This window comes from Atractosteus spatula, chromosome 6 (assembly GCF_055471065.1).
Source record: "Atractosteus spatula isolate fAtrSpa1 chromosome 6, fAtrSpa1.hap1, whole genome shotgun sequence".
Lineage (NCBI taxonomy): Eukaryota > Metazoa > Chordata > Actinopteri > Semionotiformes > Lepisosteidae > Atractosteus > Atractosteus spatula.
The window spans coordinates 65,165,243-65,183,339 of NC_142711.1; the positions used below are offsets into that span (position 1 = coordinate 65,165,243).

Sequence of the window (18,097 nt, forward strand, 5' to 3'; positions counted from 1 at the left end):
AAACAGAAGGAATTTGGTGGAGACAAAACTGACCAGTTTTCTTCTCTCCAAGATGAGTGATTTTGTGTGTGCTTGGAGGGGGGTTGAACGTTCAGCAGCACCCCCTTACTAATGGCTTTTTGCAATGTTTTCTTCAAATATATACTCCGGAAAGGCAGATACAGTTATTATTTCACATACTGTACTATATATGTATAGTCATATGTAGGCTACCTTTATGAAGATTAAACAACCTCACACAAAAAATCACAACTGAAAATCTTCATAGTATAGTAATCCTTAAAAAAAGATTGATGTTCTTATAGTGCCCTGAAAGATCTCTCGGTACTTTAAGGAAATCATACTCTTATATTAGCAGGGTGATCTACTGCATTTTGACCCTCTTTCACGCTCCAAATGTGGTATTTCTACATATTTACTAACCTAAAGGAAAAGCAAACAGATAACCAAGCTCGAAAAGTTTTAATTTAAAAAACAGTCGAATGAATTTAGAAATTGTGCTATACATTAACACAGACTAACCCCTCTAAGTAATCAAATCAGGAGTCTTACGCTTGTAGCTAAAGCAAACAGGACCCACCATTGCACAAAATGCAAATAGAAAAGGTACAGTATGGGCTATATTCCCCAAACATTGTCACTGTCCGCAGTCACACATTTCCTTAGGGTGTATGAAGCATTAAAACACCCGACTAGATCACACAATATGCTATTGTTTTCCAATACATCCTCCTTTGAAAAAACAGATTGTATTAATTTAACACCCGGACCACTAAAAGCATGTTAAAAACAGTTACTCTACGCTACAACACGTATCCAGAGCCTTGAAAGTGGTGAATATTCATTTTAAACTATTAAAATCAGACTCACCGTGAAGCAAACTGTGCCCATGTACCATGTCTGTTCCTTTTACAAGGGGCTTCAATCTCAACTAATTCCATTTAGATACAGGAATACTTCAAGTGGAAAAGATTGATATGTTAGAAATTTCAAAAATGGATAACAAAGATCATTACCCTACCACCAAAAAAGCATATTAGAGAGACGCAAACAGATATCCCTGGGGGGGGCGGGGGGGAACAACTAGTCACCAGTTTCATATAAAACTAGAAACAGGTCTAAACATTCGCCTGATTTCCATCCAAACGTTTCCAAGACCTTTTCGTGCTTTTGATGCACTGAAAGGATTAATAGGTCCGTCATCAGCCTTTCCTAATCGCTCCACCTTTGCAATCTTCCGAGGAAAAGATTTACAAAAAGGGGATTTAGCAATTCTTCATCAATCCTTATTTAAGGAGCAATCCTTTAAAATTGAGTAAATCCATCCTGAACATATTTTTGCAGGACACGCAACCTCCAACTTCGGTTAGAAAACTCAACAACGTGTTTAATCTCGTTTTTCGTATTTCCCCGTAGTTGAATAGTGCAGAGACCTCGTCTTCCAACCTGTCAGCGGATTGCTTCAAAGAGTTAAACGAATTTTATTCGAATGGTTCTCCTCCAGCATTTGGTAATACATCCACCTCCCGATTCTATGGGTTAAATTCAGAATCTTGGCAATTACGATATCAAATTCGCCGACGTGCAAAGAAGCCTTTGATTAAAAATTGAATCCACCCAAACAGACACAACAGGATCAAACAGAAAGAGTGGAGGATGTTTCTTTAAGAGGCACTGCGATCCCAGGCAAACTGCAGGATGAGCCGCCTCAGTCGGCGGTAGCACACCAAAATGCAAGAGGTAAGCAGAAGCGGACTGTTTGTGGAAATTGAAGAAATAACCAAGGCTGATGGATGTTTGAAGAAGCCCGACTATCAGCGACTACAAGCAATTGCACCTGCAGCACGGAGTTGACTAGAGAGATCTGCACCACGCTAACATGGCGGGGTGGGGGATGAAATAAAATGTAGTGAAGCATGAAGTCACCGTAATTCATACAGGAGCGTCTACCGACCTTGCCAGTCATTGCTACTGGAACAGCTGTATTACGATGGTTTAGCGTATAGTTTAATACATGTTTTCCGTACTTTTTATCGGGTTTTATTCTTCTTCTATTTCTTAAAAATGCGTAATTAAAATCTTGTACAATCAACAAGCTTAACCTCATTGTGATTCATAGTACTGTTTTCGCAACGATATTTAGTTGTGGGTTTAATCAGCCACCCTCATGAAAACGGCCTTGATCGTGCAATGCTCATGTGTTTCCACCTGGAAGCCGCTCCTCGTGAATGTAACTTTCCTGCTTCAGACCGGCGGCGCGTTCAGCCGCGGGCTGGAGACGGCGCGCGTGCACATCTGCCGGCGCGTGCCTTGTCGGAGGGAGAGGGAAGACGGTCTGACCGACACGATTTAACTCGTTTAAAATCAAACAACCTGTAGCTTAATATACTCAGACCACTAGTATGTAATATTTGTAAAAAATGTTGTAAAATAATTTATTATCAGTTGCAATTAAAATACACAATTATCTGATATAGCATTAGGTTAGATCATACAAATTGAATAAAACCTGACAAAAATAAACTAAAGGGATCTAAGTATAAGATAAGTTACAGTAAATGTAAAAAATAAATAAAATAAAGCCAAAAATATGAAATGTTGATTGCAACATTTAGTATTCAGACGAGTGAACAGTACACTAGTATTCAGACCCGTGAAGCCAACGTTAGGTGAAAGCTCTTCTGGCAATTACAGATACCAGTCTTTCTGAGTAATTCTCAATCGGCTTTGTATACCGGCTCAGTGCAACTTTTGGCAGATGTGCCCATGCTCTCTCAGGTTGCTTGGGAAACTTATAGACAGCTGTTTTCGAATCTTTGCACAGATTTGCACAGCCACTCAAGGACATTCACAATCTTATTCTTAAGCTGCTCCAGTGTATCTCCGGCCTTGTGCTTTGGTTGATATACAGGCAGCACCACGTGAAATGGAACAAGTAATAGTTTATTCCAGGTGTCTCACCTGAAGAAGGCTCCACGGCCGAAATGTGTTCTCTTTCTTCTTTTTTTTCAGTATGGATTAAACCTATTGTTCCTTTGCAGTCTACGCATGCTGACGCAGCTACCCACCTGAACTACCACATGAAATGTATGAGTTTCCTCTTGCGTTTGGCATTGCAAGCATGAGGACATGGATTGTCATGGAAAAGTGTTGAGAGTTAGGTACAGTAATGTACTGTGTGAAAAATGAATGTATTTTTCCAGTGAAAATATCTGTGCATCCATGAACACTTTCTCTAAAGACTGCATAGAAGTTATGTTGGAAGTAATAATCTATGTTCATGGGTTTTTATATAGTACTTTGATGTGAGGTTACTGAAATCAGAAACGGTCCACACATGGGTTAGAGACATCCAGTCCCAGGTGATGCCTGCCTTTCTGTATTAATCAAGAGGTTTTATTTACTGTGTTATGTTCAGATGGCAGAATCAGTATCTTCCAGTCTTAGGGTTTGACATAATAATGCTTGACAGTCATGTTGGCTCTGACTTTGAGGTCAGTGGCCATCTTCTGCATCCACAATCTGAAATGTTAAAACCACTTCTTGGATTAATAGTGAAGCTCTCGTGTTAAGGCAGTGTTTACGTGATTGCAATGATTTGCAAATGCATAAGATTTACTCTCATCTAAATCGCTGCCTACAAATCAGATCTCTACATTTTCCACATAGTGATTGACTACATTGCTGCAATACAAAATGTGTTGCTGTTATCTGGTTCATCTCATTCATCATCATGGACAACTAGAGTGTGTTCCAGAAGCATAGGGCGTAAAACAGGACTGAGAACACACAATTACTCTACCCTCAGGAACAGATAGCAGTCCACTGTAGCACCACAGAAAAAAAGCGATTTTAAATAGCCAATCCAATCTATCCTGCATATCATTGGTAGATGTTAAGAAATTGAAAAGCCAGGCAAAAACCAATGTGAACATGCAGGCTGAGAAAAGAGAGATGTGAGAAGCTGGAACCAGGGTGCTGGAGCCATGAGGCAGTGGCCCTATTGACCACACTTCTGTCCAAATTATATATTTGCAATCGCATTATAAAGAAACATTTCTCTTGGGATGTGAATAATCCAAAGTAGTCAGCATTGGGGGTCCCGGCAGATATCTTTGAAACAATGGGGATCTGAAGACATGTTAATTTTTAGCAAATAAGTATTAGGTACATTTAAGAAGTAGAGTGCCTGAACCAGAACAAAATATCAGCTGGATGAAAATGTAGATTTTTAAAAACCAGAGCTGTTTTGAGCCGTTATTGTAGGTGATGAAAACATGAAAAATAAGTACATTTTACAAAAACATAAGACATTTTAAAATGGGGAGTGGTTCTTCAGCCCATATTGCCTTTATTAGATTTGATTTAGATATTCCTTGTGGGATTCTAAGGCTTGAACTTCAACATGGCTGTGAAGTTGGATCCTGACATAAACAGCTCTTTGTGAAAATACATCCAGTGTCTCATATTTTCAATGCTAAGCTTGTGACCTCTTAATTTCCGGTTGTGTAGCTAGGACCTTGTCAATGAAGCAACATGTAGGGTACACAACTTTATGCTACATGTCTTTCCTGGTGTGTTGCTATTCCAGTTTTCAGCAGAATTTCCCATTTATAAAAAGCATACAGTATTAAAAAATCACAGTTCTTAAATAAATAATCTCAGTTTTCTGAAAGCTGTATCTTGGTCGGTACAGTACTACACAATGTTATCTGGACGCCAAACTGATTTAAATGGATATTGAGAAAGCGCAAACTATAATAATTTGAAAGGTTTTATCTTTTTAGCTTAAACTCATGTGAGATGTGAGAATGCAGGGGCAACATATAAACCAAGGGAAAATAGGTGGCCATAAGCTAAAAAGTCACAATTTCCCTAGTTTAAAAAAATAAAATAAACACATAAACTATCTGCTTTCGGCACGCCTTTTTTGTGACCTGCATTCAAGACACAGAGCAACCATTTGTGCTGAACTTACTGAATAGAGTGAAATTGTTGATGAACACAGCTCTAGTGCACCTGCTGTCACAACTGAGGCCTTTGACAGTTACAGTACAGCACTGCTGAAACACCAAGGGCACCAGAGCCATGTGAGCATAACTGCATCTTGGTTGTGTGTTGTCAGATACCCTTGCCAGAGGTACAAAGTGTAAAACCTTTCTGCAATATGATAATGTTCAATCAAGATTTTAATTAAGCCTCAGCCAAGCTGCCTTGCAAATGTTAAAGATATAGACATTCATTGTATCCTGCATTATATGCAGCTTAAGGAATGACTATAAATTACTATACAGTAAGCCACAGAAATGTTTTAAAAATGTCTAGATCTAGAAACATGTTTTACTGAACCGGGAATATCATACAGGTAAAAGTTTCAATTCATAGAGGAGACTGTGTTATTGAATAAATTCTGATCTATTCAATTCTTCATTCCAAGGGTTAAAGAGCTGTTTCTTAGACTGATATTATAATTTAATCTCCTCAGGTACTCTGGCTTTGGCCTCTACAGTGGATTACAACAAGCATGAGAATATTGTACAGTAGAAATTAATTTCAGTATCACTGGTTACCTGGAGAAAATGTCTGTCTTCTTTAACAGAGTTTCACAGAAATAAGGGATCGCAATTTGACTTATTATTGTTATTTTTATCTTGTTGCATTTAATTTGTTTTCCTTTAACACACTTGTTTTTGGAACATACTGTACAAAGAATATATTTTCAGTAAATGTCCTTTGCATGGAGAGCCAATATTGAAAATTTGAAAACACATTAATCCTGATCCTTTTTAAGGCTGTTAAGGATCTGTTACCCTATGAAAGGATGTCAAGAGTTCTCATCTAAAAAGCAGATTTACAAGATTGAAAATAAATAGATGAAGATAAAAAGCTAAAAAAACAAGTGCCCAAATAAATTGCACACATGTGCAATTCTTACCCTAGCTGGTAGATTCTAAGACCAGTAGTGGGTACATGATAGTTATTTAAATTAGGGTTTATCTTCCGTACTGTATGCAGCACCAGCTTCCCTGAGTTGGACCGGCTCCAGGTTAGCCATTCAGCAGAAAAACCTGTCAGAGCGAACAACAGGGAAACACTGAAGCAGCTCAAAGACATGATTCATTCTGGGGCTCCCAGTAAATTGCTATTTTAATGAAGGAAGTGTATAAATGGAATATAAATACCATCGTAGTGCAACTGCTTCACTAAATATGTATAAAATAATTTTGTGGTAAAGAATGTGACTGCCTATGCACCTCTGCTGATGCTGACCGATATCCAATACACATCACAGGAAAAAAAAAGGTTTTGTTGATAATATATTTTCTTTTACTTGATTTTACCTTTGCCCAAGCTGTCTAACAAGTGTTAAAGCTGTAGACACTCATTGCGTCCTGCAATATATGCGGCTGAAGGAATGACTATAAATGACTATACAGTGAGCCACAGCAATGTTTTAAACACAGAAGTTCTGATGTACTGCAGATAAATAAAAAAAAATGAAAATAAAAAATAAGTAAAAAGATAAGTAAAATATATGATATAGTTAAAAAAATATAGAGAGCAAGAAATGGAAACACCATTGTAAAGTAATTTAATGGGGTGTTGTCAGTATGGCCTGTATGCACTTTGGCACAGTAGTCCACTTCCTGTGCTTTTTACACTACAGGAGTAAGAAACATGCACTGTCAGCTGTGATGAGTTGGTGCACTGCAGTCTGACTCTGGTTTCCCACCTTGTGAAGTACCTGGTGGACTGTTTTTGATAAACGTTGATGGCTAATAATATATGATACGATCTTATCTTATCATATATATATTTCACACATCTCGATGTTTAACATTTACTTCACCCTTTCAGACCCAGTAAAGGTGGTGATGTAATGATGTGGGAAAGGAAATGTACATGAATCAAACATTCATTGTCATCTTCATGTCAGAATGTACAGCCCAATTCCGTAACAGGGGATTGCCAATAATGTTGATAAACAGAGAGACTAATGTCTCGTGCCTGATGAGACACAGTTTAACCTCATTAGTAATGCAATAAGGAATTTGTTAGCTAAAAAGCACCATCTGCTTGTCATTGAACAAGCATGTACTTCATTAAAAAAACTCATTGAAAGAATATTTTGTCATGACCATGAACAAATATTTGAGGTGTTTCATATTGTAAAATTTGCCTATTGTAATGTCATAAAATTGACCTATTTATTTCTTTAATTTTTATATAGCTTGTTTTTAACGTATACACAAGGTTTCAGAATGTTTCAGTCTGAAGCATTTATCATGTACCACAGTTTATCAGAGATAAGATCATTTCTACTGTACCTATCATATGTACATTTTAGTTTCATTATGATGCAAGTCTCTGGCTTTCATCAAATCATCAAAATTACAACTACATTATTTACAGGTACTTATTGTTAACCAAAGTAATTTGATCAGCATACAGTCTGTATTGAAAGAATAATTTAAATAATAAAAAAATCACACAAATAAAATATTAATTGATTGATTGATGGGTAATGAATAAAAACTAGTAAAGTCTTTCATTTGGATTGTGTTCATTTGTGATGCAAATAGATGTTCTGTTGCCCATTTTCTATTTTGTTGCACACACACACATTTCAGTTGTACTTAAGTTGCAGTGTTAACAGTGAGAGCTCTGCCTGATGCTTAACCCTGCTGCAGGGCTCATAGCGTGAGCTCTGAAAAAAGCTGAACTAATTCACAGCTGGCAATTCCAGACTTGTGGGCAAAAATAATTGTTGATTCTACATTTTTCTTTATTAAAGAAAATCGAAGAAAGATGAGCAATGCATTATCAACTGAAATCTTCTGAAAATACTCAGAAATGGTATATTATATATTTTCAAATTTAACATAAAAGGCCGTTTGAAGGTATTGTTTTACCCCAAATTAAATGTTTGGTAATTAAAATGAATTAAACTTAAGTTAACTGATTAAAAATAATTATTGCCTAGGATTAACTGAATGAATCCTTAATTAAATATAACTCAGCATAAGGTAACATATGGGTACATGTGAAAAAAAGCCAAATGTGGCAAGATGGCACTTCAATAATTCATTCTGTCACAAACATGGCCTTCTGGCCATTTCCTGATTTCAGTTTCTCATGAACTGACATCAGTGTCTGTGGTATACAAATCTTTTTCCCCTTTTTGTGGTTATGTTATCTTTCAGTCTATGTTCCATCATGAACAAGCTACAGTACAGTACGTGCAGCACCAGTTAACTCCAGGAAAGGGTGCAGTTACTGGTTAAATTAGCTTTTGTCCTGTTTTTTTTCCTGTCTAGGATTTTAATTTCAATAAAGAATTTAAGACACATTAGCTTTCTATTAGGTGACCATGTGTAAACAAGCTTACTAAATAATTAGTATTTCACAGTAGGAAGATACAGAGTAACCCTAATTTTATTTTGTAACATTAAATAAATTAAATTAAGTTATAAAATTAAAATGCACTATTTCAAAAACAGTCATTAGCAATTATCATGGCTGTTACAGATTAAAATAGCTTGATAGGAAATGAGTCCTTTTAACTGCTGATTGTTCATACTGTATATCTTCATGTAGAACAAGGTTACAGTGTAAAACTGGCAAAACTGCACACTCAAAACTGACAATACAGTATGTGAATATAAGTTGTCAAAGGGATTTCATATTTCATTAGGAAGAACTTTAATATGTTTAAATATGAGGTTCCTTCACTTTCAAGTACTAAACATTTGTGTACAAATAGCAGAGTTTAATTCATTTTCTTAATATAGCAGACCACAGTTGTATCCTCAATATAAATAAAGGCTTTCCTCTGTTAAGAAATGGAGAAGCTGCTTGCTTCATGGCAGTAAGAATCTTAATGAAACTCATAATAAGCTGAATAAACTCATGTGCTGATACCTTCATAAGGTTAATTATGAATCAAGAAAGTGATGTAAATAATATAATCAAGAAATAATCCTAAGTAGAGGCTATTATGATCTAAAAAAAGGACCCTATGCCGAATCCTCAGAACTCAATAGTACCAGTAGATGTTTATCTGGAAACATGGGTCAGAAGGTCAGGCCAGGGTAAAAAAACAGTGAATCCACAAAGAAAGTTCAGGGGAGAGAGATGAAAAACCATAAGTCGACAAAGAAAGCAGAGTCCAAACCAGAGAGATTGACAATAACCAAGTCAAGAGCCAGAAGACAAAGTCCAAGACAAAGCCAGGGGTCAGAGCCAAAAACCTAGAAATCTTGTGAAACAGGGAACAATCCAGTTCTAACTGGGTAAACCCCAATACTGAACAAGGGGTGGTGTGTCAGGCTGGTTGAAGTAGGCAGATGGAAGAAGGTGTGTCTGATTAGTTCATTGGAAACTGCACTGGAATGTGTAGGAGTTGATTGAGGGCGGTTAGTTCTCCGGGGGCATGACGGAACACAGGCAGTTGATAAATGGCAATTAGAATTTTTTTCCTTAAAAATAATTGCATCATATTATTAAAGTAGGAACTTGTTAATAAAATAGGTGAAGTTCATCATGCAGACCATTCGGAGGGCACTGACGACAACGATATTCCTTAAATATCCTTAAATATTCCTTAAATCACCTGTTATAAGTCAATTCACTGGAAAACAGAATGAAACAACTATAGTAAGTTCCCTGAGATCTAAAATCTCTCTTTATAATAATATTGAAGATTTGTGGGAAAACATTGTGAAATTACAAGGACAATACAGACTAACATGTATAGAACTCATTGAATAATGAGACAAATAAAAAGCCAGTGGCGGCAACAGGCATCTTCAGAGACTGATGTCTTTAAAATGTCTGGGAGCTAAAAAAAATGCACTAAGAGAAAAAATACATTATCATTGGGAAATGTAAAAACACTAAGATCGGGGGCCTCATATGTGGTTCACCTTTGACAGAATAGATTGCGACCTGGAGTCCAGCTGGAGTTTGGCTCTGTCGGTAGCTGACTGTGAACCGGATTGCTGCAGGGCACTGCAGGCATGTTGGTGTGAGAAACATGAGCTTGACATGACAGTGCATGTTTCAAAAGGAAGCACGTGTGTTGTCACCATCTCCTTTGCCTCTTGCATGGATACAAGGGTGATAGAAGTGAAGTAGCTAGGAACTGACTATTTGAGATTTATGTAGACTGTAAAAGTAATTGCATTTTCTAAATTAAAAAATGAAAACACGACTTCAAAGCTTGATTCAACCTACTACTACTAATAATAGCAACTTTAATTTATAAAGCGCCTTTCCAAACCCACAGCTGTTATACACAGTGATAAAGAAAAAGACAAAAATAGTACAATAAAAATGAAAGAAAGTAAAAATGTAAACAAGAGCATACAGGTCTACACAGATAGAATGTAGCTCAGTCAGACACAGGCTTTAGTAAAGAGATGAATTTTGAATTTGGATTTGAAGAGATTCAGAGAATTTGTCTCTTGTAGAGGCTGAGGAAGGGCATTCCATCACAACAGAGGAACAACAGAATAAGCATGGTCCTGTCTACAGTGAGCAAAGGACCGGACTCAAGTGACCGAGTTAGACCGACTGAGCCTCGCAAAGTGAGTGTAACCATGAAGAGGTTAAGAGATGTACTGTACGATGGAGCCAGATTTTGAAAGCTTTAAAAGCCAATAACAAGATCTTATATAATAATAATAATTGCTTACACTTATATAGAGTTTTTCTGGACACTCCACTCAAAGCGCTTTACAGGTAATGGGGACTCCATTCCACCACCACCAATGTGCAGCCCCACCTGGCAATATATATATGTCCACATATATACAGTGCCTTGCGAAAGTATTCGGCCCCCTTGAACTTTTCAACCTTTTGCCACATTTCAGGCTTCAAACATAAAGATATAAATTTTTTATTTTATGTGAAGAATCACCAACAAGTGGGACACAATTGTGAAGTGGAACGAAATCTATTGGATTTTTGAAACTTTTTTAACTAATAAAAAAATGAAAAGTGGGGCGTGCAAAATTATTCGGCCCCCTTGCGTTAATACTTTGTAGAGCCACCTTTTGCTGCGATTACAGCTGCAAGTCGCTTGGGGTATGTCTCTATCAGTTTTGCACATCGAGAGACTGAAATTCTTGCCCATTCTTCCTTGCAAAACAGCTCGAGCTCAGTGAGGTTGGATGGAGAGCGTTTGTGAACAGCAGTTTTCAGCTCTTTCCACAGATTCTCGATTGGATTCAGGTCTGGACTTTGACTTGGCCATTCAAACACCTGGATACGTTTATTTGTGAACCATTCCTTTGTAGATTTTGCTGTATGTTTGGGATCATTGTCTTGTTGGAAGATAAATCTCCGTCCCAGTCTCAGGTCTTTTGCAGACTCCAACAGGTTTTCATCCAGAATGGTCCTGTATTTGGCTGCATCCATCTTCCCCTCAATTTTAACCATCTTCCCTGTCCCTGCTGAAGAAAAGCAGGCCCAAACCATGATGCTGCCACCACCATGTTTGACAGTGGGGATGGTGTGTTGAGGGTGATGAGCTGTGTTGCTTTTACGCCAAACATATCGTTTTGCATTGTGGCCAAAAAGTTCGATTTTGGTTTCATCTGACCAGAGCACCTTCTTCCACATGTTTGGGGTGTCTCCCAGGTGGCTTGTGGCAAACTTTAGATGAGACTTTTTATGGATATCTTTGAGAAATGGCTTTCTTCTTGCCACTCATCCATAAAGGCCAGATTTGTGCAGTGTAAGACTGATTGTTGTCCTATGGACAGACTCTCCCACCTCAGCTGTAGTTCTCTGCAGTTCATCCAGAGTGATCATGGGCCTCTTGGCTGCATCTCTGATCAGTCTTCTCCTTGTCTGAGCTGAAAGTTTAGAGGGACGGCCAGGTCTTGGTAGATTTGCAGTGGTCTGATACTCCTTCCATTTCAAGATGATCGCTTGCACAGTGCTCCTTGGGATGTTTGAAGCTTGGGAAATCTTTTTGTATCCAAATCCGGCTTTAAACTTCTCCACAACAGTATTATGGACCTGCCTGGTGTGTTCCTTGGTCTTCATGATGCTCTCTGCGCTTTCAACAGAACCTTGAGACTATCACAGAGCAGGTGCATTTATACAGAGACTTGATTACACACAGGTGGATTCTATTTATCACCATCAGTCATTTAGGACAACATTGGATCATTCAGAGATCCTCGCTGAACTTCTGGAGTGAGTTTGCTGCACTGAAAGTAAAGGGGCCGAATAATTTTGCACGCCCCACTTTTCATTTTTTTATTAGTTAAAAAAGTTTCAAAAATCCAATAGATTTCGTTCCACTTCACAATTGTGTCCCACTTGTTGGTGATTCTTCACATAAAATAAAAAATTTATATCTTTATATTTAAAGCCTGAAATGTGGCAAAAGGTTGAAAAGTTCAAGGGGGCCGAATACTTTCGCAAGGCACTGTATATGTGTAAGGAATGTAGAGTCTTAAGTGTAGGAGTGATGTGCTGCCAAGGTCTGGTATTAGTTAGAAGTTTAGGTGCAGTTTTCTGACATATTGCAACTTGTAGAGAAGATGTTAGGCAGCCCATTAGAGTCAAGAGTTGCAGAAATCAAGCCTTGATGTTATAAATGCATGAATCAAGCACTCACCATTGGACATTGATAGAAATTGCCTAATGTGCACAATATTTATAAGGTGAAAAAAATCTTAATAAACTTTTTCCCTTGGGGCTCAAAAGACAGGGGAGGATCAAGTTTGACTCCCAGATTCCCAATTCCAGCTGACGCACGAATGGCTAAGCCATCCACCATTTCTGTGAGGCTCTCCAGCTTTTCCAGCTGACATTGTTTTCAACTTGTTTCAACACCGCTGGGGCTGGTTGGACAAGAGGTCAGAGACCTTCTGAAATCCAGACTTATTCTGGAGCCCAGAAAAAAAACAACCATATACATTCTAGGACTTAAGGAAAGGTCCTACACAGACAAGGTGAAGGAACAGAACCCTTTTAGTACTGAGTGCAGTGCATAATGGGGACCTGATACTAGTATTCAGAATCCTCAAAGGCCTTGACAAGGTCAGAGTATTTCAGAGTGAACATGAGACATAGGAGACATTGGGAACTACAGGAAAGTGCATTTAAAACAAAGAACAGAAGGACTTTAAATAGAGGGTTGTGGGAGTTTGGAACAAGCTACCAAGCCATTTTAAGAAATAGTTCAGGTGGGTAGCTGAGTCAACATGCATAGGCTGCAAAGGAACAAGTAAAGGTTTAAAACCAAAAGAAGGCTCCATGGTCCGAAAAGCTGTGTTTCTTTTCTACTCTTTTCAGCAAGGAATTAACCTTTACTTGTTCCATTTTATGAAATGGCTGGTTGAGATCCTGTCTACTAAAAATGGTCTGAATAGCTCCTCTCTGGATCACTGGAATTTGTAGCATATGAGTTGGAAGCCAATTTTATACAAAGACCATAGTGGTACGGTGTGCTGACAATTGCATTTGGAGGACAAAATGTGAAAAAAAAGTAATTCCAAACATTTAAATATATATATAGTTCCTTTATAAAGTATGATTTGATCTTCCATCATTAAATAAATATCTAAAAATTTTAAATTTAATAATAATAATTATTATTATTTGTATTTATTTATCATTATTCATACCTAATTACCTCAATATGATTTAATCTAGGATGGGACATTATGGGACTCAATAAAGTGCATCTTCTGCTGAGGTGAAGAACAATAGCCTGGCTGCAAATTTGATCTGGAGCGGAAGGGAGACACTGCTTTACCAGAGGAATTAAAGGGTGGATCTCTTTCAGCCAGGTGTCCCCTACTCTTTCTAAAAGTGCTGTGGGATGTTTAATGACCAAATCAGGACCTTGGTTTAACATCTCAAGTACAGTACATTCTAGATGACAGTGAGCATGGTCACCAGAATGGTCACCAGAATGAGACATTAAAAATTACGGTCCAAAGAGCACCACCAACTGAACCACCAACACCACTTTTTCAGCAGCAATCTGGTCTTTCATTGCAGCACTGACCATCCTGCTAGGTGGTGGGACAGCTGCTGCTTTGCTTTGAGTATATTTCAAAGTCTAATACTCATGAAAAGTTCCACATTAATTCATAGCTTGGGTGCCTGCCACTACATATCGTGCAAATTCTTTCTTTGCTAATGAATTGGCATTGGGCTGTGTAGTCATTTCATTACACAGACAACCTCCCCAATCATGTGCACTGTTCTGCAGGTCAGCCAATCCACATTGCCAGAAAATGAGTGATTTTCTGTGAAACTGTCAGCACAATTGACTGTCCATAGGGTGATTAATGGTGCTAAGAATGCAAGAGTAAACAAAATCAATACACACATTGTTTAGTAATAGAGCACAGATACAGGAATACAAATTGCACTGCAAACAACAAAATAAATTAAGACATTGTGGAATGGCAAACAAGAAAGATAATCGCATCATTAAGCAATTTTTATTTGAGAAAGCCATGATCACTCAGCACCTTATTAGATGAGGCATTTTTTTATTTTAAGATAATTCTTCAGTACTGTATGTCACCAAAGGGGTTTCACAACATTAATGTCTTGCATTTTTAAAAATAATGCAAACGTGAAGTTTGGGACTGATGCCTGCTCTTAACTCTCATAAATTTAAAATATACAGTAATGACAAGGAAGAGTAAAAGAAGGTACAATTTCTTGCTTATATACTGTATAACTTTTCATTCGAAAGTTCTTTATATACAGGAGGGGGATCCACTTCATCACTCGCTGAAGTGCTGCCCCTACCTGTGCGGTGTGAGCTCTTATATCACGGCTCCGGAGGACCGTGAGAAACTGCGTCACTTGTTGAAGAGGTTAGCATCAGGGAGGCCATACCTGTGCAGAAGGCATAAGGGACTCCAGGGTTAAAATATCCAGTCTTTTGAATTGGACTGCAGCATTTTAATGGCTCAGTGGTCAGGACCTCAGGTTCACTCCCCATTTGAAGGACAGCTCCTCCTGCACTACGGTGACGCCAGTATTAGTTTGTATATTTTAGTCCACAGAGAAGAACATCACCTGCTGGCCCACGAGCACTACTCTCTTAGTAGATCCTGGCCCTGCTTGGATAGCTCCTGCGACCTGACAAGCTTAAGGCTACAACACAGATGTGTTTGTTTAATGCAATCAGATTACTGTACAAAACCTCCTGCAGGCACTTTCAAAAATTGTTATTATTAATGAACATATTACTTTTAATTTAATTTACTTCAAATGTGCAAACAAGGAAAACACCAGTAAGCGTCTACTGGTACAGTACCAGTATTCGTTGCACTTCGCTGCACTGGACTTGCAAGTCTTTCGTGCTCCCCAACACTCTTTATCATGTTTACCATCTCCTGCAAGCTGCAAAAACACATGCAGGTGTTTTTTTGCTCAAGAAACCTTTTTTTTCCTAATTAAAAATGTGGTCTTTTGACTTTGCTCTTGGTCAGCAGTGAACAACATAAATCACTGTATGGCTGAGATACTGTACTATTTCCTTTTATGTTTGTACGTGTTTTCTCTGACTTGCAAACCATTATATATTCTTTCTGCTGGAAATGTAATTAATCATACCTCTTGCAATTGTTTGCCCTTTAGTTAATTAATTTCGGCATATAATGAAGGGTTATCTTTAAACTGTTTGTTGATATCCAGAGTGGCCATTTATTAATTATTATAATTTATAAGTAAAAAACAATAATATTTCCTGCATTAAAAAAGAAGAGTCTTAACTATTGTAATCACTTAATTTCATCTTTACCAAGCAAAAAATGGCAGCACTGCTTTAACGTCTTAAAATATATAAAAAATGTTATACAAGTTATTTTAAATCGTCAAAAGATTCATAGAGCACCTTCCAAAAGTATTCAGACCCTTCTTATGGTATCATAGTTTTGAAATGACAAAATGATGAATAAGCATTTTTTAAACTTAGTATTTTATACAATACCTGATTGCTGAAGACTGCTAAAGGTAAGATACTTTACAGCAAATGTCAACAAAAACAAAGTAAAAAAAGTGTAAATACATTGTTTGCATAAGTATTTGGATCCATGAACTTAATATTTGGTGGAAGCAGTCTTCTTGGGTCGATACCAACTTTGCATACTGGCTTGGTGTGATTTTTGCCTATTTTTCTTGGCGGATTTGCTCAGGTTCCTCAAGTTTCTTACTTATGGACAACACAGTTTCCCAAAGATATTAAGTAGGAATGAAATCAGGACTTTTAGGACATTCACTTTCTACATTTATGCAATTTCAGTGTAGCTCTAGCCTAGGGTTTGGGAACATTGTCCTACTGAATTGATTTTTGGCCCAAATGTAAGTCTCGTAAACTAAAACATGTTTTACAGTAGTACTTTGCCCGTCCTTCCTATTAATTTTTTTCAATCATAAGAAGCTTTCCAGTCCCTACTGAGAAATATCCACACGCTTCTCGGCTTCTCGGCCTTTTGACTAAGATCAAGTGTAGTATCTGTTCTTATCAGTTTAATATCTGATACGTCCCCCATCGGGGGACCACATATTAAACGGATTTTTGGAACAGGGAGCTGGATCAGGAGCTTGCTCCGTCCTCTCCACGCATCGGCCCGGTATTGCAGCGCCTCCGGGAACGGTGCACTACCTTCCTGCAATTTCCCTCACGGGATCAATAAAGTATCTATCTATCTATCTATCTATCTATCTATCTATCTATCTATCTATCTATCTATCTATCTATCACATGGTTCTGCCATTATCATGCTTGACAGGTGGGATGGTGTTGACTGAGGCACATCCTGTGTTGGGTCAGCACCAGACATAACAGTTTGCTTTTAGACCAAAACATTTCAATTTCGTCTTCTTTGACCTTGGATTGAAAACTCTTTACTTTTCATGGTTGGGTCTTTTCTTGAACTTCACTACTTGATCAAGGAACCGCAGAGAGATGTGTTTTAAATCAAGAGAACCATTATTACTGCACACATAAAGAGGCATTTCAATTAAGTGTCACGGACGTCCAAAGGGACTAACCGTGGGGAGCAGGAGAGCGGAAAAAGACCCATATGCGTAGCGGCGAGACGGGAAAAAGGCCCGGGCTCATTAGTGCAAAGAGTTCAGGAATGCCGTATAGAAACCAATGGAGCGGACGTGGGGCGCCCTGGTGCTAGGCGGGTCTCAGAACATCCGAACGTCAATGCTGAGCGAGGGCAGAGTGCAAGACCCGGAAATATATAGCCCAAGGGAAAGAGAGGGACAGGAAGGACAGCAGACCAGAAACTAGGGACAGGACAGAGAAGGAGCGCCCTCTGGCTGCAGAGGGCGTGACATTAAGTTTATTTTGTGCACCTACAGTAAATTAATTTAGGCATGCCACAATGGGTTTAAATTCATATGTAATCATGACTTTTCTACTTGTCTTTCATATTAATTATCCACTTACTTCTTTCTTGTTATTTTTTTACGTGAATGTGTGGAGCAGGTTGTGTATCAAACAGACATAAATTGCTACTTGAAAGTGTTATAACTGCAAGCTTCAAAAGCATCAAGATGTGAAAACTGTAAGGGTCTGAAAACCTTTAAAAGGAACATTTGTAACGCTACTCTGAAAAGGTGATCCAATGCAGACGCATGAAAAGGTGGCAGGTTTGAAGGCGAACAATCCAAAACAAGGAGCTAGATCGTAGTCAGAGGGCGAAAGGTAGGTCGAAATCTGATTAAGACACTAGAGGCAAACTATCCAAAACGTGAGACGGAGTCAAGGTCGAAAAGAGGAAGGTAGGTAATAATCCGGTGAAGACACTGGTGGCAAACAATCCGAAGAGCAAGGCGAGATCCGTAGTCTGAAGACGAAAAAGGGGGAGTCAAATTCCAGGAAGACAAAAGGTAAGAAACGCTAGGTAGAGCTCACGAGAAGTTTACTCAATACCGAGCATCAATACGCGGGTAAGAGAGGCTTAAAAAGAGCAGCCTGCCGCACGGTAAAGCGTCTGATGATGAATTAACACGTGCGGCGGCGTTTGTAATTAACACCCTGCGGCTGGTGCTGATCAGTCCTCTTTGGGGCTGGTCTGGGCAGGCTGGTGGT

The 18,097-nt window shown here is 38.3% G+C and overlaps 1 protein-coding gene and 1 non-coding gene across 3 annotated transcripts in view; one reads left to right on the forward strand and one right to left on the reverse strand.

The window, feature by feature from the left end:
- Positions 1-2,245, reverse strand: part of neto1l (neuropilin (NRP) and tolloid (TLL)-like 1, like) — a 63,277-nt gene extending 61,032 nt beyond the window's left edge. For both annotated transcript variants that reach the window (XM_088918667.1, XM_088918668.1), the window contains exon 1: positions 871-2,245. In XM_088918667.1, coding sequence (XP_088774793.1) covers positions 871-898 — 28 coding nt within the window. In that variant the 5' untranslated portion in view covers positions 899-2,245. The remainder of the gene's footprint in view (positions 1-870) is intronic.
- A 14,220-nt stretch (positions 2,246-16,465) lies between these two features.
- On the forward strand, positions 16,466-16,656 carry LOC148833207 (U2 spliceosomal RNA). Its single transcript, XR_016091288.1, has one exon. It is a non-coding gene; the product is annotated as a U2 spliceosomal RNA (small nuclear RNA).
- The last annotated feature ends 1,441 nt before the right edge of the window (positions 16,657-18,097 follow it).